We start from the raw sequence: 23,138 nt of genomic DNA on the forward strand, positions 1-23,138 counted from the left end.
TTGTTGAAAGCCATGTGCTTTAAATGTGCATTGAATGTGGAACTGACAACGGTGTGACGTAATGGTTAGAATGCTGGACTGTGACCTGGGAGACCAGGGTTTGAATCCTCACTCGGTCATGAAGCTCACTGGGTGACCTTGGCCCAGTCACCATCTCTTAGCCTAACCTACCTCACAAGGTTGTTGTGAGGGTGAAAAGGGGAGGAGGGGGGAACCATGTACACCACCTTGAGATCCTTGGAATATAAAGGTGGTATACAAATGTAAATAGTAATAATAATAATAATAATAATAATAATAATACACTTAGGATTAAACTTGACGTGATGGTGACAGTTCTGTAGGTTTCACCTGTAAGTAGAATATAGGAAGACTAGGGTGCGGGTGGATCCAATTTTAACCACAGAAAAGGAGTGTGGGTGAGAATTAGAGAAGTCTCCCTTTCCCACAGCTTGTTTCATCATTTTCCCTCTCCCTAACAGCGCTGGATTACCAAATAGGCAGAGTAGGGACTGGCCCATGGACCCCATGCCTTTTAGGAGCCCCGCAACAACGGATCAAAATAATATTGATTTGATCTTGCAATAATTTGAATTTGGAAGAGAAATCCCCATTGACTCAGAAACCTACATCATAGCGAGCCCCCTCCCCCCTGATATTTTGACTGCCTAGGGCCCCCCACAAGGTTTAATTCGGCACTGCTCCCTAAGTCCTGTTCCTGAAGTTACTTCTAGCATTGGCTCTCTGCTGAGGGAAGTGCTGCTTGTGGGGAGATAAGCCGAGGGGCAGTTTTCCACTTCCACCTTCTTAAAATTGGGATCCCCTCCCAGTCTTGTTTTGACATAGGAGTAGTTCTGCATTCACATGGCATTTACCCTCCTATAATATCCTCTCCCGCCTTTTCCTGTGAGTTTATTTGAAGCATCCCCTTCTAGAATAGATTTCACAAATGACAGAAATAGATGAGTGAGGAGCAGGGCAGCCTGGAGAAAGGAGATTCGTTTTAGATATCATTGCTTCGTTTTTCAACTGCGGGCGTATTTCTCAAGGCGCAGTATGGCAGACCTTGCTGAATCTGTTAGCCACTATGTCCATATCAAGGAAGCCACACAGCTCAGTAGAGCACCTACTCTGCATGCCAAAGGTCCCAGGTTCAGTTCCTGGCATCTCCAGGTGGAGAGACACGGCCAGTCAGTGTTGACATTGCTAAGCTAGATAGACCGGTGATCAAACTCAGGATAAGATCATTTCCTATGCTGGTATCTTATAATATTTCCACTATTTTATTCTGAAGTGGTGACCCCAGCAGCAACTCTAGAAAGACCAATCCATAAGGATAAATTCCTTTCTTCCCAAAGCCTGGAAGGAACACTTAAGCAAAACGGGAGATGTGGCCCAACGTGGATCGGTCCCTGCTAGCTACACATAATAAAATAACTGGCTTAGCTTAGCGCTGCATGAGGTGGCTGCGATGTATAATTGGCTAATGTCTAGGCAGCTGCTGAAACTAGGTTAGTGTGTCCCCCCCTTTTTTCCTGTGCATAAACTGAAACAGCCCAGACATAAAATAAGAGATCTCCAAGTCAAGGGATTGGTGAGCCTGAACTTTTTTCCTGCTGGTCTTTCCCCTGGTCGGAAGCCACTCTTGCATAAAATATGGTGCTTGTGAGAACGGCAAGTTTGAAACAATGCCATCCTGTCCATAGCAACAAAGGAGGGAGAGGACTAACTGGTGGGATGGCGATTAACTCCATTCTAAACCACTTGGGAGCCTCCCGCCAGCCTACTGGCTTCATAGAGCTCTAATCTCATCACATAATGAAACAGACTAGCTAGGGCTGGGAATTGGTTTCAAGTGGCAGAACAGGCGCTTTCAAGATAATGGCAATGAGTCAGGGATGCAGCACAGAGTTTCTGTTTCCCACCCCGGCTACTACAGCTTTGCTGATGATTGAAAGCTGGGCGGTTCTGAAATAGATTTCGTTTTGAGGAGCCGCAAAGCTTTGTGACGCAGCAATATGCCTGTCATAACCGTTCACATTGAAACAAAGATGGATGAACAGCTTCTTTTTGTGATATATTTTGATTACTAAAAACTGGTGGGTGGGGAGAATTAACATGAGCGAAGGCAGATATAATATGAAAAGGCAACTCACATCCTATACCTCAGTCGTGGGTAATCCTGGCTTCTTTCTGACTTAGCAGCTGAAAATTCAGATGTGCACAGAAGCAAGTCTAATGTTGTGTCAGCAGCTGGAATTTATGAATGTGCCTTGTGCCAAGTCAGAGCATAGCTCTATCTTGTTCATCGGTCCATTTAGCTCAGGTGTATCTCAGCTTTCTAGCAGATGCACTCCAGAGTTTGGGGTAGGAATATCTTCTGGCCCTACCTGGAGATACTGGGGATTGAACCTGGGACTTGCTGCGTGCGAAACAGATGTTCTGTCGCTGAGCTATGGTCCATCCTGAGACAAGCTCTTGCATCTTGCCTCAGCAAATAGGCATGGGTCCCATTTCCAGAAGAAGATCTAGCAACTCTAACTAAGAACCTCAACCGGCCAGCATTTTTGGATTTTTTTACATGGTTATTGTAAATAACTTAGGATCACTATAAATGGTTGATTTAATCTATGTCAGTTCAATATTCAGGAAAGTTCAGTATTTAATTTTATTTCAGAATTTTTATGCCACCTTTCAAAACAAAAGCCCTCTTAAGGTAATACGCAACCACCACCATCAGCATCATGACAACCACATAATGTATAAAAAATCATGTGAAATGTTGCATTAAAGAGCAGTATATAATACCTCCAGGTCAACTCAGCAATCCAGAGAAAACAAATTGAAGTTTAGCATTATTTGACAGCAACCATTTAAAACTTTCCCCAGTGTCTTTAACAAAAAACAGATCAAAATAAAAACTTATTGGAGGCCTCTTTGGAAAGAGCTTGTGTGCATCCTTTGAGATTGAGTTCTGTCGACATGAGGCCATCACTGCAAAGGGCCTGTGCTTGCTGTGCTCATCCTGAAGGATAGGAAATACAAAGCAGATGCTGAAATACAGTTTTGCAAGGTTTTGAGCATCACAACACCTCTTTCGGTTTAGTGGAATGCTGAAGCTGGAGAGTTCGCAGCAGCTGTCATTTTGATTAAGTGTTTCCTACTGCTTCTGTTCTGTACTCAGTCTGAGCTTTTCAGATTTCTTTCACCTTTTCGTGCAGTGTTGCAGCCAGCAGAGAGTACTCTAAGAAACTATGGGCCAATCTTTGAAGAACAACCACGCAACATCATCTTTCCAGAAGGATCAACAGAGGAGCAAATACTGTTGGTTTGTCAAGCACGAGCCAGCCCTCCTGCGACCTATAGGTGAGGTTACGTGATCATAGCAACGTTTTTGTTGGAAAGCCTATGGCTGCGATATACACAAGTGTATGGCAATGGTTTGTTGCTGTTTTGCATTCACACATACCCTGCTGTCCTGCCCATTCATCTCAGGGACCAAAGGCAAGCATTTTATGTCCCATTGAATTAAACAGAAAAGAGTGCATTCTAACTCTTTCCAGTTGATATCCATGGGATTCTAAACAGGGCAATCCTATACTCAAGAGTAAGTTCTGCAGAGTTCAATGGGGCTGATTCTCTGGTAAGTGAATATAGGATTGCAGACTAAATATGTTGGTTTGAACTCTGTTTCATTATTTCCCTTCTCAGCTTCCTCCCCACCTTTGAGTTCAGAAAACCTGAGGGTCTTTTCACTCAGTGGAATATTTGCTTAATTCAACAAACATAAATGGCCTATTGCACAGCTATTCTGGCCTGGGTAGGTTGCTCTAACTCAGGCTTTCTCAAACTCGGCCTTCCAGATGCTACAGTTCCCATCATCCCTGCCCACTGGTCCTGCTAGCTAGGGATCATGGGAGTTGTAGGCCAAAAACATCTGGAGGGCCGAGTTTGAGGAAGCCTGCTTTAACTCATCAGTGGGGGACCTCTGGTCCAAAAGCTTAATGTGGCCCACCACATCCCTCAATCTGGCCAACCAAGCCTGTCCCAATAAACCCTGCCCACCTGCCAATCATTCCCTGTCATTTTCTGACTTACCATTACTCACCTTGCTTTGACCAATGGGTCAGTTGGCACATCTACTAAGTTCTCGTGATTAAAATCTAATCATTAGATTGGAGATATACTCTGAAGCATTGGGCAAAGGGATCTCTGATCTTAGTACTAAGCACCACAAGGCCGAGATTGCAGATAAGTCGTCTTCTGTTAGTGCATCTGTCGTGCAATGGGTCACTGCGCCTGGCTGTTAATTGGAAGGTTGGTGGTTCGAGGCCACCTGGGGACAGCTGTGGGGAGGATTCCTGCATTGCAGGGGGTTGGACTAGGTGGCCAACTGAGCCCTCAAGCTGAAATAGGTTCCCCACTCTCTCTGTAGTTATTTTCCCTCTCTGGTCTGTCTCTTCTCTCCATGAATCCACTCCAACTCTTCCCTTTCTAAGTCCTTTTTCCTTTACGCTGGTTATTTTTCTTTCCCGCCCCAATTGTAGTTGGGGTTTGGAATCATGAAGGGGAAAGGAGTCTTTAACCCAGGCATAGGCAAACTCGGCCCTCCAGATGTTTTGGGACTACAGTTCCCATCATCCCTGACCACTGGTTCTGTTAGCTAGGGATCATGGGAGTTGTAGTCCCAAAACATCTGGAGGGCCGAGTTTGCCTATGCCTGCTTTAACCCTTCCCCAATACACAATGGTCTCAATGTCCCTTCCAAAGCTGGGGAAAGTGGAGCTCCTTACAGAAGTCTGGGAATAGCATTTTTATTCCACTCTGGAAGCAGAATAGCAATGGTTGGGCGCTGCTGAAGGGTCCCTGTCTGGAAGCATCCATGAACAGGATAGGGCAAACTGAGAGAGCATTTTTCAGAAGACTAGATCTGGAAAGCAGGAAGGCCTGCAGAGCAAAGTTAAATAATTTATAGCAGTATCAAACAAACCCAGTCAGAGATGTTGAGGCCAACCCTGGTGAGTGATGTGCTTCCTGGTGAGATAAAACACAGCCTAAAGGCTCTTAGAATAATCATTGAGATTTGGATTTTCTTTAGCATTCGACAAAGTGCAACCATTTCTCCCCCTGATTACTGGGCTGGCATTGTAGCTACTGAGACAGCATCCACCATTCAGCCACTGTCCTACAATAGGTCCTATTGAGGGTTTTTGTGTACATCATAAATGCCAGTGTGTGTTGTTATTCAGGACAATGTTAATGTGCAGCTGTGATGACTCTGTTCTTTCCCCACTCCAACCAAATACCATTGTCTTGGCAGGTGGAAGATGAATGGCACAGAGATCAAAATAGAGCCAGATTCCCGTTATAGGTTGAACGGGGGCAACCTGGTGATCAGCAACCCAGTGAAAGCCAAAGACACTGGGTCCTACCAGTGTGTGGCATCCAACTCGGTGGGCACAGTAGTCAGCAGAGAAGCTTCCATTCGCTTTGGCTGTAAGTGGATTTTCTGAAGACAATTTGGTGCAAAAGAGGAATAAAACAGAAGGGAGCCAAGCAATGTGCCACCCATGGTTCCCCGGCAGCATCACAGCCAGAGGGGCAGTGAAGCTCCAAGATATTGGATATGCTGGCATGTGCCCTCAGAAATCATACAAGTTGAGCAGGCTGAGCAGAGGGATGGGGTGATAGAGGAGGCTGGGGACTTAAGGGAGCTGGTTGGGGTACCCAAATGGTCTGCATGATCCCTTCTATTTGTCCAAAGGGATCTGCGTTTAGATGAGGACAGTGGATGACAAACAAAGGGGGGGGACATGAATGAGGACCCCAGTCCTTTTCATCGTCCTGTGGGAATTGAGGCACTTGGATAATGGTTCTGAACCGTTGCCCCTCTAAGGAGAGTGAGGTGGCCCATGTATATCACAGCTATTTCAGGAGGGCCAAATGCTGGACACCAGCATAGATTAAAACTGGCTAACATTTTACTGAGCAAGTGAAGGATGGTGTTGTGAGAGCTCCAAGCATAACCAGGTTAAAGTTCTTGAAGTATGTTTTAAAGGGAACTTTTACCAACTATCTGACTTTTAGAAGACATCTGAAGGCAACCCTGTTTAGGGAAGTTTTTAATGTTTGATGTTTTATCTTGTTTGAATAAGAGCTATTTTGATGAGTATGTGGATGTGAGAAGTTCCATCACTGCTGCATGCATAATGCTGAATAGAGAGTGTGTTTAGGAAATGTGGTTGTTCTGGGGCAGCTTGGCTGTGAACTAGCTCCAGCTGCCGGGAGCTTATTTCTGATTCTGGCTTCCTGTTACTTTCCAGACAAAACTGGGTTGTGTTTTTAACCTTTCAGCCCTAGTTCCATGTTACCTCAGGGATTGTCTCCTCCTATTTGCGTAGGTCATCAGATGATATTCTGTTGAATTTTACGTATGCCTCAGACTTCTGACATGAGGGGTAGAATCTTTGTGGTGGTGCTACTCACTCTGTAAAATTGATTACCCAGGGTGGTTTAGCAGACAGATTTACCAAGGGCTTTTTGAAAGATAGCAAAAGCATTTCCTTTCATACAACAGGGAGTTGAGTCCTTCTAATTTGTTTATCTTGGTGCTGCTGCTCTGATGTTTTATTGTTTGTCCGTTGAGGTGTTCACATGTTTTAATCTTGGGTTTTTGCTTTAGTGTGTGTATTTTTTAAATTTGTAAGCCATTTTTAGGAGCCGCTGATGACCAAAATGGCTGAATATACGTTTGAAAAAGATAGATAGATAGATGATAGATAGATAGATAGATAGATAGATAGATAGATAGATGATAGATAGATAGATAGATAGATAGATAGATAGATAGATGATAGATAGATAGATAGATATTGCAGTGGGGATAGTATTGATTTAGCTAGTTCATTCCCAGCACATTTTCTGAGTGCTGTTGCTGATGCCATCTGCCGTTACTCTCTCAATTTAATTTCCCTTTGATATGATGGAAGCATGATTGCCTGTAACTAGCATCATTTCTCTCTGAGCAGAGAAAGATCTAATTTGTAAGATTGTTAGGCTCTCATAGCTCATGTTACATCACCTCCACTCATTTCTTGTGTTTAGTTTTGCAGGAATTCTCTACAGAAGAGCGAGACCCCGTGAGGGTTACAGAGGGCTGGGGGGTGATGTTTACTTGCAGCCCACCTCCCCATTACCCAGGTGAGACAATGACAGCACACTAGAAATGAGGTTCTCACCCATATTCAGGGTGCAATCCATCAAATGACAGGGGTAGCTAATGGTATAAACCCATACACAATTGTGTTTAGCAATTTGGACAAAGCCATTCCTTTCATGAGAACATAATCAGAGCTCTGCTGGATAAAGCCTAAGGCCCATCTAGTTCAATAGCCTGTTCTCAAAGCGGTCAAACAGATGCCCATGGAAAGCCCATAAGCAGGACATAAGCTGTCTCTACTTTCAGTTCCAAACATCTGGTATTCAGAGGCATATTGTCTCAAACGTTGGAGCAGAACATCGCTATTTGGGCTAGAAGCCGTTGATAAACTTATCACCCATGAATTTGTCTAATGCTCTTTTAAAGTGTGTACCTTGTTTTGTAGTTAATTCATATGAACCTAAGAATATCCTTCTGGATCAGGCCAGCTGTTCCACCTAGTCCAGCATCGTGCTCTCACAGTGGCCAACTAGATGGCTGTGTGAAACCCAGTGGCGTAGCGTGGGGGGTGCAGGGGGGGCCGGCCGCACCGGGCGCAACATCGGGGGGGGGCGCTTGCACTCACAGCTCTCTGCCCCCTGCTAAAATCCACGGGTTAGGGGGCGCAAATTACTTTCCTTGCCCCAGGTGCTGACAACCCACGCTACGCCACTGGTGAAACCAGCAAGCAAGGCACTCTCCCATCTCGTGGCTTCCAGCAACTGGTACTCAGAATCATTACTGCCTTTGATCATGGAGGTAGAACATACCTGTTACATCTAGGAACCCTTGATAGCCCTACGTTCCATAGTCAACTGTGAAGTATTTTCTTTTGACTGTCCTGAATCTTCCAACTTTCTGTTTTATTAGATGGCCCTGAGTTTCTAATATTATGAGAAAGGGAGAAAATAATCCACTTTCTCCACACCTTATGTAATCATGTCCTCCTTTTGCTGTTAAAATCACTGTTTTTTAAAATTTTGTGGCAACAATTATCCTTGCAAAATACTGGAAACATGCTGCCGTTGTTTTCTACATGAGAATGCTTAAGCCAGACTTCAGCACAGCAGAAATTGATAAACTACCGAGGCTCTATCCCAAAGGAGAAATGTATTGTATCTAAATGTCTCTCTGTTTGATTAATGGTTAACATTTATAATATACTGGAATCTATATTGTAATTACATTGTCTTTGAGAAGTCTTTTTTGTAATCTTATATCAGATTGAAATAAATTAAACAAAAGGGGGAGGGGAAGAAAAGAAAGAAAGCTCCAACTTTTCCATTTTGTTCATATAGGTATGAGCAGTTTTCCCTTTGCCCTGCCACTGTCCCTTGGAAAACCTCTTTCGTGCTAAATTGGAACAAATGGCAGTCCATGGAAAACCCAATAATCTGCTAAACTGCAGGTTATCACCAAGGGAAAGCAGCAGGCAAAGAGAGGCGTAGATAAGCCCTAAGTTGTGCCCGGTCTTTATGGATGAAGCAATAACCTATTTATCAAGTGTAAACAGTAGTTGCCATGGGATGGTATTAAATGCTAGTCCTACTCAGACTAGACTCATGGAAAGTAATTTATCTGTTTAACTTAGGTTCATTCATTCATTTCAATGGGTCTACTCACAGTAGGTCTTGGTTTATTACATCCCATGCTTTCTTGTATGTACAGGTAACTGAAATGTTCTCTGAGAAGCATGAATTGCTCTGTTCATCTCAGACTAAATTCTGCAGCTGTGAATTCTGGAATTCTCCCAGGAAACAATGAAGATCAGTGCTGTCGATTTCATGCCAGAAGCTGATATTGTAGAAATTGAATCATTAATGCTCTTTGTATAGGCAAATCTGTAGTTGAATATTTCAGGGATGTGATTTCAGTTCATCTCTACCTTCCACCCTACACATTTTGGTTAGCAGGGGACGACATGATTATTACTGGGTGGGTGGGGGGTTGCAGTGCGTGTAAGGAAGGGAAAGAGCATGTGAATGAGAAGAGATCTCTTGTGGGGATGGGGGTGGAAGAAAGGGAATTCTGGTATGGAAAACTTTGAGAAACCTCTGGCTGAGACCCACAGGACTGTTGAACTTTAGCCCACAATCTGTGGTATGAGGAGTCAGAAGTAGTAAAGGAAGAAACCAATAGCAGGTCCAAAGTTCTTGTCAAGAAATTGGAGGGCATCAGGTTCAGTTCTCTAAAAATGAACATTGTGGGAGCATTGTACATCCCGTCTAGAATAACAACAAATACTCTCACTTTTGTTTCTTTCTTCAGAGTGAATGAATAGCTACTGGACTTAGTTTGTGTCTCAGTCTGGGAAATAGCGTACCAAGGTCAGCCTCCGAGCGTCACTCTGATACAGAGGAGCCAGTGTTTCACCCTCTCCCTCTCTCTTCCTTTGCACACAGGACTTGCATACCGCTGGTTTGTGAACGAATTCCCCAACTTCATCCCAGCAGACGGAAGGCGTTTCATCTCCCAAAAAACGGGAAACCTTTACATTGCTAAGACAGAGGCCTCTGACCTTGGCAACTACTCCTGCTTTGTCACTGGCCAGATTGATTCCATTCAGAAGAGTGTCTTTAGCAAAGTTTCTCAGCTCAATCTTCTCAGAGAAGGTCAGTGCACTGGCGATCCACAATGTTGGAAGCCCAGTTGAACAGATCCCTCTGAGAGATGCCCAAGGAGGGCCAACTCTAGATGGAGGCATTTCTGAAGTAGACCTGCAGAGCCTGTGACCCACCAAGCCAAACATACCTGCCAGCCATGTATGGGGTCCTATGAGCAGTTCCTTGCCTACTTGGGACTGCAAGATGCCATGGTCCCTGATTACAGAGGGTCCCCTGTTGTACTATTCATGGGGAGTGGGGAGCCTTCCATGCAGCTGGGTGATATTCAGTGCTTATTTCCTGGCCGTCTGAATCCTCCTCCTTAGAGCCAACCAGTGGCTTTGGTGATCTGATTTTTTTTGTGGGTGGAGAGGTAGGTTGTTCTTAACATCCCCATATAGCAGATTAGGTTGGGACAGGTTAAGAGAGAGTGACTGGCCTAAGGCCACCTCAGGGGGATCTGCTGTAGCTCAATGGTGTGGTACATGCTTTGCATGTAGCAGGTTCCAGTTTGATCCCTGGTCTCTCCAGGTTGGGCTGGGAAAGGAGACAGGAGTCTAAAACCCTGGAGAGCCAGGGGCTGTCAGTCTATCCCAGCCTTTCCCACCCTGGTGTCCTCCAGATGTTGTTGGGCTCCTACTCTCATCTGCCTCATTCATCCAGCCAATGGTCAAGTGTGATGGGAGCTGCTGACAGAAACATCTGGAAGGCACCAGGCTGAGGGATGCTGGTGTAGATGACACTGAGCTAGATGGAACAGAGGTGGATCAGGATTTCCTTACTCATCGCTCTCCTCTTCCACCACAAGCTACGTCAGAGCAGTGTGGGTGATGGCTGTGTGGCAGCCACGGCTGTGCCACACCAGTAATGTAAAAACTGGCTCTGCAAATACACAAAGAAGTAAATGCTGAACTTAACTTATTGGGTTTTGAACGTGCACTTTCTCAAAGATGAATCATTTTGGAGGCCTGTGCTTTGCAACATCCTGCATGGGTAGCTTTAAAGCTTTCAACCTCTTGTCCCCCTTCCCACAGATTCCAGGCCGTTTGCTCCCAGCATTAAAGCCAAGTTTCCTTCTGACACTTATGCTCTGGCCGGGCAGCTGGTGGCTTTGGAGTGTTTTGCCTTTGGGAAGTGAGTACTTGTGTCAACTGCATTTAGCCTCTTGCTGGTGACAGCAGAAAAGTTGCAGGCCAACATAGTTAGGAGTTGAATATTGTAGACTCTGTTCTGAGGAACAAGAATACAGAAGAGCAAGGAAGAAGAGAGCTGCTGTTTTAAATATCAAAGAAACTGTCCTGAAGAAAGTTTGAGGCTCATAGCCTGCATTATCTGGAACATAACCAAGCATACATTTGATGAAGCCCTATTCCCCATCTATTTTACTCCTTTGCCCTGTTTGTGAGTGAGGTTTTTAATAATCTGAAATATTTAATAATCCTTTAGATGACTTTTGGGTGTTGGACAGTAAATGTTGACTAGTTTGAGCTAGGACCCACCCAGAAGTGGCTGGTGTGGTGATGTGGAGTCAGCCTCTCAGTATTGGTGATGCTGCCACTTACCTGGATGGTACAGGGCAGCAGTGAAGTCAGGGCTGCCTGGGTGCACAGATGGAGCCAACCAGGTGCTGCCAGTGCACTGGGTGGCCCTGCCCATCCAGGTAAGCAGTATTGATTCTGGTGTCAAGAGGAAGGTGCCATAGCACTGCCCACCCCACCAAAATAGCGCATAGGCTGCTCCTGAACTCGCCAGAATCTGTTTTTAATGTTATGCATTTACCTTCAAATGGATGGTGTAATAAATAAGAGTGCCTCTGAGCATGTGCAAAGACCACACCAAACTGAGAATCACAGGTGGGTAGGCGGTAGTGATTCCCCCCCCCCATCAAGAGGATATGATGTGTAAGAAGACTTGAATGCCAGCAGAACTCTTGTTTCTGTAAATTAAGGTGTGGGTTGTGAGAGACAGTGATAGTTTACTAACAGGTCAAAGAGAAAAGCTTGGCTAGTTTTAAAAATGGAAAACATAAGGCTCACAACAAGGAAAGGGAAATAATTGAATTGCACTGGATTCCAGTGTTTGTTGCTGTTGCATTGATGCTGAAGCTTGAAGTGCCCTTTTACAGAGGTTTATTTATAATCTAGCCCTGTCCCTCGAATAAAATGGCGGAAGTTGGATGGTAGCCAGTCCTCTGAGTGGATCACAACGGAGCCCCTTCTACAGTTTAAGGAGATTGGCTTTGAAGATGAAGGCACTTACGAGTGTGAAGCTGAAAATGCCCAAGGAAAAGACACCTATCGGGGCCGCATCATCATCCAAGGTAAAGCACTCCTGGAGGCTCCTTCACAAGTACCTTATCCTTTTATTATATTTCTATCCCAGCCATCCTTAGAATGCTTGGGGCAGCATAGTTGGAGCTCACAGCAATCCCCTGACAGGCAGCCATCAGCTCTACATCTTTCCTAGTACATTGATCTAAATGAAAAGAAAGTTGGAGGTCCCTCTTGAACCTTTCTCTTTGCTTTCCATATTTCCCAAATAGTGCACAGGGTGGGTGGAAACCTAAAGCATAATGATGAAATAAGGGATCCCTAAGGATGGAATAATCTGCAGAATCTAGGGCTAAGATGGGTTGTTCAAATCTATGAACCTCCAAGTTACACGTTTTCCCCATTTAAAAAAAATAAATCAATGTTTTGGAAATGAAATGTGGTAGGTTAGGGGTTGCACATTGTAATAAATTCCCACCACAACTTGAGCATCATGAATCTCACACTGCTTCCTGTCTGAAGTGAATACGTCCCGTTCTCTTCTTGTTCTTTTTATAGCTCAGCCAGAATGGCTGAAGGTCATCTCAGACAAAGAGGCTGACATCGGAGCAGACCTTCTCTGGAGTTGTGCTGCAGCTGGCAAGCCAAGGCCTACCGTCAAATGGCTACGGAACGGGCAGCCCTTAACCTCTCAGGTATCCCATCTGTCACTGGCATTGTGGTTACCTTTTGTAGGTGGGGTACAAAATAGAAATGCCACATAAAAACGCAATAATAAATGTGAAACCTGTTTAAACGATGGGAGCAACGGAAACCACAGTTGAAAGTACAAAGCAGGCTATCTGCCACTAACTAACTAATAGAAAACTTAGGAGCTGCCATACTAAGGTCAAGAGAAAGGATTGAGCATTCTTAGGGCCATGATTCAGAGTAGAGCATCTGCCCTGCATTCAAAAGTTTCCATGGTCAATCCCCAGCATCTCCAGGCTAGGAAAGTCTCCTGTCCTAGAGAGCAACTACTAGTCAATGTAGACAGTGCTGAGCTGGGTAGACCAGTGGACACTCCCTACCGTCCTGTGTTTGGCCACCTGTTGTCAATTCTGTAAACTCAAGCCAGTAGCTACCTGGAAACAACCTCAAATGCTCATTTCTCCTGGTTATGTTCTTAGGCCCAAACTAGATGTGACATTATGAATGCAGTTAGCAGTTGTATGATTTTTAAAAAGTAATAATTAAGAAGTAGTAAGTAGCTCGGGGGAAGACTGATTTGGATCAGAACTGTGTAGGAGGAGAGGAGGATTTTATTTTGGTTCTTGCACCAAAGGGATGTTTTTCCTAGCTGCACGTAGCAGCTGTGCAGGGTAGCCTGGATTTGGACCGCAGCCAAGGCAAAGGGTTAAATGCCCCTTTGAGGTCCCAGTCCAAATCCCGTCCCCCAGCATTCACTATATGTTTTTCTTTAAAATAATCACACAATTGTTAATTGGATGAATAATGTCACAATTTGGTTTCGCTCACATTCCGTACGATCTTCCCATTAATCACAGTCGGTATTAACTTAGCAAGAATTAGTGGTACTCAAGATGTGAATGAGCTATAACTGGGTAATAAGCAAACATGTTAATTTGGATTGTTAGGGGATATTTTAACTGAAAGGCTTTTGATGCAAAGGCAGAAAGCTTAAAGAATAAGGATTAAGCCAAAGTTGTACTAAAGCCGAGAGACTTACATGAAAGGGTAGTGGACTTTGGAGTTCACATATTAGCTAACATTGTGTGACTTTTCCAAGAGCAGATCAGAAAACAAAGGAAGGGCTTTAAATACAGAAATCCTTGTTACCCTTCAGAGAAATACATGATAAAAATACAGAGCAAGCTATGTACCGTAAGCCTATTTAGTGGCAGTGAAAGCAGCAAAGAAGGCATACTTTGCTGCCTCCATGGGAACCTCATTTGACATCCAGCAGAGCTTTTCCAGGTAGTATGGGGCCTTTTATGGTTTGGTTCAAAGGAGGTGGTAGAACTGACAGTAGCTCACTGTGATTTTTTTTGCAAAGCATTTTGAGAATAAGAATGCTTGATCTTGCCAAGACTTTGACTCTACTGTTACAGCAGATTACTCTCTAAAGGTGTCCAGAGCACTGTCTAGCCCTGTTATGTTGGATAAGTTTCAGTTAGTAAGGCTGGATGTGGACAAGTACTTCGATTGGTCTGGGTGACCACTTACTCTCTGGACCCTTGCCTTCCTTTGGCAGGTAAAAACTAGCAAGGAGGAGGATAGCTGGCAGGACCAGTGAGGTGATTAATGCCTCCATGCGAGAGGGAATGGTAAAAAGGCAAGGGTAAAAAGCTGTGGTAAAACCTCTCTTCAAGAAATCCTCCGTGAATTCGGAAAACCTAAGTAATTGCCATTCAGTTTCCAATCTCCCCTTCTTGGGCAAGGTTCCTGAGCAGGTGGTCATGGACCAGATCCAGGTGCTCTTGGAGGAAACTGATTTTCTATACCCCATATCAACTGGGGTTTAGGTCCAGTTTTGGCTCAGAAACTGATTTGGTTGCCTTGTATGATGGCCTCTGTTGTGTCATAAATCTTTCCTTTTGCTACACCAGTGTGCCACATTTTTGATCTGCAACAAAGAGGATTGCTACATGGCTGCTTTTAAGTTGGAATTGATAGAGCTGCACCTTAATGTACAAATAGCAAAAAAACAAACAAACAAACCGGGGTGACCTTTGTAAGAACAGAAGTACACATGCTCCTGAATGTCTCTTTCTGCTCCTTTTCCACAGCATAATCGTATATTTGTCTCAGAAGTAGGTTCCATTGAATTTAGTGGGTACCTCTTCCCAGATACATGACTTTAGGATTGCAGCCTCACATTGTTGTACACATGGGAGAGACCCCAGTTGCTTCGAAATGCATTAAGAACTTGAGCCTTAACTTTTGCCTCAAAAACTGTTGTGGTTTTTTTTGTGTTTTTTGTTTCCCCCATAGTCATTTTGTTCTTATTTGCCACTTCTAAATTGTCTGACTGGAACCCCTCAGCTACTGGATATTTTTAATCTGCATTGCAATGCTAGGATCTTTAAATTATAAACTGATGTCTTTCTGGGGAGAAATTGGTTGGAGAGATTTCTGGGCATGAAAGCGTGGGCCACATATAAATATTGGGGTCAGACATTCAATGGAGTGAATCTGCCGAGAACATGGCATATTCATTTGCATTGTTCTGTTTTTCAAGACAATATGTCCAGCTCTGGGTGAGCAAAATATCAAACAATAGCTTTTTAAACTGGACAGATATCCTTAGAGATGACACCTGCTGTGCTTCAGTTGTTGCAGTGTTTCTGTATACCAAAGTTGGTCTATATATATAGACAATTTTCCAAGGGCTGTATAGCAATGGAAGGCAGGGCCAGAGGCTAAAGTTGACAGAGAGGTTAATGTCTCTTACCTGTGTTTGGTGGGCTGAATTCCAGCAAAGAAAAAGGCAGAGTTTTCTATACATAAACTCATTACAACAAATACACACATCTCCATTCAAACAAGAGGCATGATCACCTTTCAATGAAACTTTCCATTCAGGACAACCTGATGAGGAACAGTGAGGGGTCATGGCCTTGGATACAGACCATGGCCTAAAGAGACTCCCCTGGGGCAGAAAGAAAGCCCGAAGGGCCAGATTTGGAGGGCCCATAGGGCAGAGGCTAACCATGCCCCCTAGGCACATGCACAGAGACACGTGAGTAGCAGCAGGCACAGAATAGGGCAAATGTGTTGAACAGCACAACCGTGTCACTACTGAGAGGGGTAATGTGATGTTCTCTACTGAAGCTCACTTCTGTGTATATAGCACTTGCATTTCATGCTCTGTGTTGTGATCTAACCACCTAATCTACTTGTTTGCACAGAATCGCATTGAAGTGAATAGTGGGGATTTGAGGATTTTAAAGTTAACAATGGAGGACTCTGGGATGTACCAGTGTGTAGGAGAGAACAAGCATGGCAGCATTTATGCAAGTGCTGAATTGGCTGTGCAAGGTACGTTCTGGATTTCTGTGAATTGTCTGGGCAATACCGATATGCTTTAGAAAGGGGGTTATTTCTCCAGAACTGAGCCCTGTGTGTTGAATGGGACTTGTTCGCTAGTATTAATGCTTGGATTTTAATCTTAAATATTGGCAGATTCCCTGTCTAAAAAGCAGTAAGATAATGGACTGGCCTAATACTTTGCCATATTGCTTCATGGTGAATTTCATTTTTAACATTTTATTTTCTTTAGTCCTGGAGGACTGCTGTTAACAGATTGTATTCTAGCAGTTTTAGTGGCAAGAAAAAGCTAAGAAACCTCAAACGGTTTTAATTTGAAATGTCAACATCTGCTTAGGTTATGAGGCAATACAGTATTTACGGCCAATCTCAGTTGGTTTTTCTCAAAGATCAAGGCACTGTCGTAGCCAAGACTGAAATATGCCTACATGCATAGTGAAACTAGCAGACTTTTTCATCCATATTGGTATGTGAATTCAGTCTGATGTAAGATGAATAGAGGTGAATTAAACTTCTCTAATTAGCCACAACATTTCCCCCTATATTGTTTTTTAGCACTATAGATTTTATTAACTGTGTGTATTTCTGGCTCATTTGCTTTGACAGGACTGAACAGAAACCAGGCAGCTGCCCTTTTAGACATTGAACACACATTTCAATCAGTTTCAAATTCAATGACTTCTGGGGTTTTGAGTTTTGAAGTTCTGACTTTGAAATTACACTTGGAATCAGTAATCTTTCTGTTCAAAAATTAAGATGTAGCTATTTTGAAGTATTAATCAAGCTTAGGTTTTGACATTTTATTCTTCAAAGTGTTCAATTTCAGAATTTTGGGCTTCAGAGATCTGAACTTGCAGCATGCTGATTTTCACAGTGTAAAACACAATCACATTTGCATTTTGTTCAATGAATTGGAGGTTTGCGTAGTTAAATTTGTCTCACTTGGACTAAACACTGAGCCACCTCCCTGTTACATTACTTTAGATGTCCAAATAACAGACAGGCAACTTTATTTAACAGAAGCTGTGATATATGTTATCGTGTTACTTTTGCACTATTATAGAATCTACAGGAAGCTTGCCTTTACCATTCCCAGGGCTCAGCATTCGTAAAACCTACTTAATCATTCTATTTTCCCCTTTAGCCTTTGCTCCAGATTTTCGGCTAAACCCCGTGAGGCGACTAATACCAGCAGCTCGAGGCGGAGAAATCATTATCCACTGCCAGCCAAGAGCTGCACCAAAGGCCATTATACTCTGGACCAAAGGGACTGAGCTTCTGAGCAATAGCTCCAGGTATGAGGACCCTTAAGCTAGTTCCTAGCTAAGACTAAGTAGCTTTGAGCATGCAGTCCCTTCTCAGTGCAACTATCCTGCTGGCTTCTGGTTAGCTTAAATTTATTGTGTGGAACTGATCCCATGTGTGCTTACTTGGAAGGGTGTCCTGGTGTGTTCAGTGGGGTAAGTCTCCTTAGGATTGATCCTTCAGAAGCAGTATCTTCTTGCGTGGTGGCTCTGCTCTAAGCCCCTTGAATTGTTTTAGGGGGGCAGTGATATCTGTTGTCCAAATGGCAGCTTGACGGAAAAGTATGACTTATGCAGGAATGTGAGAGGTTTTTATTCAGCACTTCAGTTGTACTAGGTGGCTTGGATTTTGGAGCACCACCTACATTTACTATGAAAATCTAGCAAGCAAGAAGCAGTGTTGAAACTGCGAAGGAGTGTCCTCCCTGCCACACAAGAAGATTAGTGGTTAGAAGAGTGGTAGACAGTTGCCAATCCTTAAACAGCTTGTACAGAGAACAGTATCCCCAAAGGATTTGCACAGTGAAAATGTAGGCTTGAATCACATCACCTTCAGGCAGCTTGAGGCAGAAAAACGGCAACATCCTTTAAATAAGTGTATTTCATATGTGGGAGTATTCAGCTTTGCGTGTATATCTTGTCCAATTATTTAAGAGTAAGGACATGTATTTCTTTTTGGTGAAAGTTAATCACAGCTACTGTTTGATATCCTAGCCTGCTGATTTAAAACTTCCAAAAGTAACCAGAGTTGCTTGTTTGCTTGTAAAATAACATAGTTATCCAGTTGTTTGCTGCACCTTTAACTGCAGCCTGTATGTGAGACCCACCTCCACCTTTTGTATCATCTTTCTGCTATCAGGTGACCAGATGTAAGATAACCCCTAACAGGGGGCAGGACTTAGGTTCCCCTTTTCCTCCCAGTAACCCTTTCTCCTTTATCTCCTAAAACAAAACTAAACAGAGCTGCCACGCTATCGCTGCAGCCCAGTGGCACCTCAGTCTTTGGAAGGTCAATGTTATACAACGTATTATTTCCAATACCTTTTAGCTGACGCATTTGACAGAATTCATCACTGCCTTCATGCTACATGTCCCGTGACAGGCAAGCAGGTCTGTAGTTGGCTGAATTATTCTCTCACTTTCTCCTGATGGGCTCTTCTTCCACTGCAGCATCACCATCACTCCAGATGGCACCTTGATCATTCGGAATATTAGCAAGTTAGATGAAGGCAAATACACCTGCTTCGCAGAGAATTTCATGGGCAAAGCAAACAGCACAGGAGTTCTCTCAGTTCGAGGTAAGGGCATTTTATTGCCACTGGGACCAAATGTAATAATGCAGAGATTCTCAAGCTTCCTACCCCCAGGGCCTACTCAAGAAGGCTGAAAATTACTGAGGCCCACAGTCACAAAATTCTCTTCTTTCTCCCATAACAGGTCTCCTCAGTTATCCCCTTCCTTTCTATTTGCAGTTTGTGTTGTTGTTGTTTATCATTTTATCTTATTTTCTCATTTCCTTCAGCACTCCTCTGGCACTTTCCCCTCAGAAGAGGGAGCCCTTCCCTCTCTCCCACTAGCCTCAGACTTCTCTCTCTCCCACCATGCAAGGAATCATTGAGGCTGACCTTAGTCCAGCCGAAAGGCTGTGGCATAGCTAGGGGTGGGGTAGGCAAGTGAGGAAACACCGGGCAAGCTGTGGCACTGAGGCCATGTGGCGGGTCTCTGCATGCTGTTTGAGAAACACTGCAATCATGGAAAGGTCAACAATACATTTTGCCATCATTTCTGCCCTGCAAGTACTACAGCAAGAGAAGAGTGTATTGCTAGTTCACTAAAGTAATTAAAGTGGGCTTCCCTTCGTTTCCAGCCACATTAAGCCCACAGTAAAAGATACAACTGGTTCAAGATGACAGTGTTGCAGCCCTTCTCACTGATTTTTTGGGGATGGCAGAACCATAACTGAGGTGCTCTGGGCTTTCCTAGTTTATAGTTATTTTTTTTTCACCAGCAAATCTGCATTCAGAGACAGATGCCATTCATCCTGTTCTGTGCCTGTGTTATGTTAATGAAAACTGATGCGCACAAACAACTATTGACAACTAACCATCGACTCACCTGCTTGTTCTGCAGATGCCACTAAAATCACCCTTGCACCATCCAGTGCTGACATTAATGTAGGTGAAAATATTACCCTTCAGTGCCGTGCCTCTCATGACCCAACAATGGACCTCACCTTTACTTGGTTCCTGGATGACTTTCTCATTGACTTTGTCAAGTCCGAAGGCCACTACAAGCGAGCTAGTACAGTGAGTACTGCAAATCCCATGATGCCCTATAATTTCCAGAAAGGTGGTCACAATTCAAGGAGAACCAATTACACGTCTACCTTTTCATTGGGATGTCCTCTGATAGATCTCATCATTTGCCCACTGCTAAGATGCTGCCTGATTTTCTGTTGCCTTTCTCCTCTTTTAAACTTGCATGCCGCAATTTCTCAGATTGGTTCTGACATTATTCCTATTGATTCTTCTATCATAGAAAGAGAACATTGGAGACCTTTTGATCTTGAACACTCAGCTGAAACATGCTGGTCGATATACTTGCACAGCTCAGACAGTGGTGGACAGTGCTTCTGAGTCAGCATTGCTGGTTGTAAGAGGTAATTTTTCCTGTCCCGCCACCCCACAATTTTTGCAGTGACAAGTCCAAACAAGTTGTCCCCTGCCTGCACTTGCTCCTGCTCCCACTCCCAGAAAGACAACCAACTTATATTCTCCACAAAACAGTATAAGAGCTGAATATTTATCTTGCCATCCAACTCACCCACTGGTCAAGCTACAGAGTAAAGTTGGCTCTATCTAGTAAGCCTGATGCCCTCCACATGTTTTAGGCTACAATGCCCATCATTGAAGATAGTCCAAAGTATAGAGGGTTGGCAAAGGCTGATCTTATAGTAAGGGCTGCCCAGTTACATTTCATACAAATATACACATTCACATATAAAATTGCATTCTAAAGCAAGAGAGAGAGATGGAACCTTTTTCTAACAAGGTGGAAAGATTTACTTAATGCAGATCCAGAATTGTGGTGTGTTCCTACAAATCCTTCAATGGGGGCTGTGTGATGACAGCCTTACATTTCTCTGTATATAGGAAGATACTGAGGATCAGGGAAAGCCTTGGTAAAGAGGTATGTCTTCAATTGGTGGCAAAAACACCACACGATTGGTGCTCACCTAATCTCCATGGGAAGCCCATTCCATATGGCAGGTGCCACAATGGAGAAGTCCCTCCTCTGCACTGCCCCCCTAATAGGTCCTGGTACAATCAGGATGGCTCCATCTGCAGACTTCAATCTGTACAGGAGAAGATGTAGCTCTGACTTGTTCAGGGCTTTATGTAGGAAAATGGACATCTTAAATCTGGCTCAGTAACTAAACAGCAGCAAGCGCAGCTCCTTTAGCACAGGCATTATGTGCACATGTATCATGAAGCAAGATTCCTCTCTCTTAATGTTCTTCTACGTGGTTCTGGGATGTCATTATGTCTGTTGTTCTTCCCTTTTTGGTAGGTCCTCCAGGGCCACCTGGCGGGTTGGTGGTGAGGGACATCAAGGACACCACTGTGCAGCTGAGCTGGAGCCGAGGCTTTGATAACCACAGCCCCATTGCCAAATATGTCATCCAGGTCCGCACTCCACTCTTCTCCAAGTGGAAGCAAGTGCGCACCAGTAAGTGTCTTGAGGGCAGTGGCCCACACGGAACAGGCTTCAGTAGGAGGCTTCGCTGTTATTCCTTTAGCACTGCTTGCTCTATTTGTTCTATTCTCATGCTTTTGGGTTATAGATCCTGCAAATATTGAAGGTAATGCAGAGACGGCCCAAGTGGCCAACCTCATACCATGGATGGATTATGAATTTCGGGTCCTGGCCAGCAACATCCTTGGAGTGGGAGAACCCAGTGTGCCTTCTACCAAGATCCGCACCAAGGAAGCGGGTGAGTATACCACCCGGTGGTGATGCAGGGTAGGGTCTTCTGTCTGGTGGGCCCTGTGGTTATGAAACTCCCTCCCTGTAGAGCTGTAGCTGTTCCCCCACCTGATCAGCATTTTGGTGTCGTCTGAAAATGCCTTCTTACAAAATTGCTTCGCTCACCTGCTGTATTTATCTATCTTAGTGATCTTTTATTCTGAAACAGATTTTAACTCTTTAATTATTGTGCCTGTACTTTTGTTGTATGCTGTCCTGAGCTCCTTAGGGAAGAAAGGTGGGGTAAAAATGTAATAAGGTATTTTCCAAAGCCAGAAGAAGAAGAAGAAGAAGAAGAAGAAGAAGAAGAAGAAGAAGAAGAAGAAGACGTTGTTTCACTGCATGGTGCTATCAGAATTCTTATAATGATGGAATGACTCACAGAAATTATTTTGATCCGGTGCTTGTCACAATCAATTGCTGCTTCAGCTTATGAACTTATAAGATCCATGACCTTCACATTTTCATGAGGACTACAACATCTGATTTAAAAACTCCACAAAGTTTTTGTGGTGATTTATTGGGCCTTTTTTAAGTGCATGCATTCTTGGACTTCCTTAGACTTTCCAAAGTGATGTCCTTTAAATATTTTTTAAAAATTGACACTCATATTTCACAGGTGAAAGTTCAGTGGGACAATCTACCTGAATCTCTGCTTCAATATACCTTCTTTATGATGTAGTTGATTGATTCTAATTATTGAAACGGTGCTTTTCTTCAGTATTGCTTGACTTTTGTTTTCCGATTTAACATGTCATCTTCTGTTTCTCTTTGGGGGGATCATTCCAGCCCCTACTGTTGCACCATCTGGGCTCAATGGAGGAGGAGGAGCACCTGGAGAACTCATCATTAACTGGGCGGTAAGCCAGCCACACAAAAGTGGGCAATTTCATTGCTGACAGGTCTCTGTTTTTCTTTGTGTTTCTTCTAGGAGTAGGCAAAATAATCACTGTGTGTTACGTGCGACAAAGCACGTTTGTTGTTCAGGAGCACAAATACATGGAAATAGTAGGGGTTGACAATGACCGCAGCTTTCTTTGGTTACAGCTTACCAGAGTTTGTCATAGCATTGGGCAGGGATCCCGCCTTCAGGTAGTCCACCTGCTGGCTGATGTTGCCCCCAGTCCATGTTCTAGGGCACATGTGCCACATGTGGCACCTCCACTGCTGGAAGGATCCTACTGCATCCCAGGCCACTTCTGGTGCCAGCTCACCATTTCCCATCCCATTATGCAGATAAAGTAGTTAATAAAGAAGTTCAATTTGCACGTGTTTGTAAAATAAATCTATCAATCGAGAGTAATATAGGCTTTTCTTTTCTATATAAAAAAAGATCCCTATTTGAGTAGTAGTAGTAGTAGTAGTAGTAGTAGTAGTAGTAGTAGTAGTTAGCTCAGGCGGCTAACATCATAAAACTAAGACAGTATACAAAGAACATAAGAACATAAAAACAGGCAATCAATTAATTAAAATACATCTTAAAATTAGTTCAGAGCAAATTAAAATCTGGACAGATGGCAGTCCATGGGTAAAATTGAGAGTGGTTAATATTCTCCAGGGCCAACTGTTACCACTGGTCTTATAAAGGACCTGCGAGTGGGCTAGGAGGCCTCTTTAATGCTTGTTCTTATACAGAAATAAAAGAATCAGACTGAACCCCGACCAAAGACCTGGCGGAACAGGCCCT

General features: G+C 43.8%; 1 protein-coding gene across 4 annotated transcripts in view; it reads left to right on the forward strand.

Annotated features, from left to right (window-relative positions):
* Positions 1–23,138, forward strand: part of CNTN2 (contactin 2) — a 59,819-nt gene that overhangs the window by 29,857 nt on the left and 6,824 nt on the right. For all 4 annotated transcript variants that reach the window (XM_053393284.1, XM_053393283.1, XM_053393281.1 and 1 more), the window contains exons 3-17: positions 3,222–3,366; positions 5,321–5,496; positions 7,105–7,200; positions 9,601–9,810; positions 10,836–10,935; positions 11,946–12,121; positions 12,630–12,766; positions 15,983–16,112; positions 17,266–17,416; positions 18,596–18,723; positions 19,556–19,731; positions 19,964–20,084; positions 20,996–21,154; positions 21,270–21,419; positions 22,241–22,311. In XM_053393284.1, coding sequence (XP_053249259.1) covers positions 3,222–3,366; positions 5,321–5,496; positions 7,105–7,200; positions 9,601–9,810; positions 10,836–10,935; positions 11,946–12,121; positions 12,630–12,766; positions 15,983–16,112; positions 17,266–17,416; positions 18,596–18,723; positions 19,556–19,731; positions 19,964–20,084; positions 20,996–21,154; positions 21,270–21,419; positions 22,241–22,311 — 2,126 coding nt within the window. The remainder of the gene's footprint in view (positions 1–3,221; positions 3,367–5,320; positions 5,497–7,104; positions 7,201–9,600; positions 9,811–10,835; positions 10,936–11,945; positions 12,122–12,629; positions 12,767–15,982; positions 16,113–17,265; positions 17,417–18,595; positions 18,724–19,555; positions 19,732–19,963; positions 20,085–20,995; positions 21,155–21,269; positions 21,420–22,240; positions 22,312–23,138) is intronic.

This window comes from Podarcis raffonei, chromosome 6 (assembly GCF_027172205.1).
Source record: "Podarcis raffonei isolate rPodRaf1 chromosome 6, rPodRaf1.pri, whole genome shotgun sequence".
Lineage (NCBI taxonomy): Eukaryota > Metazoa > Chordata > Lepidosauria > Squamata > Lacertidae > Podarcis > Podarcis raffonei.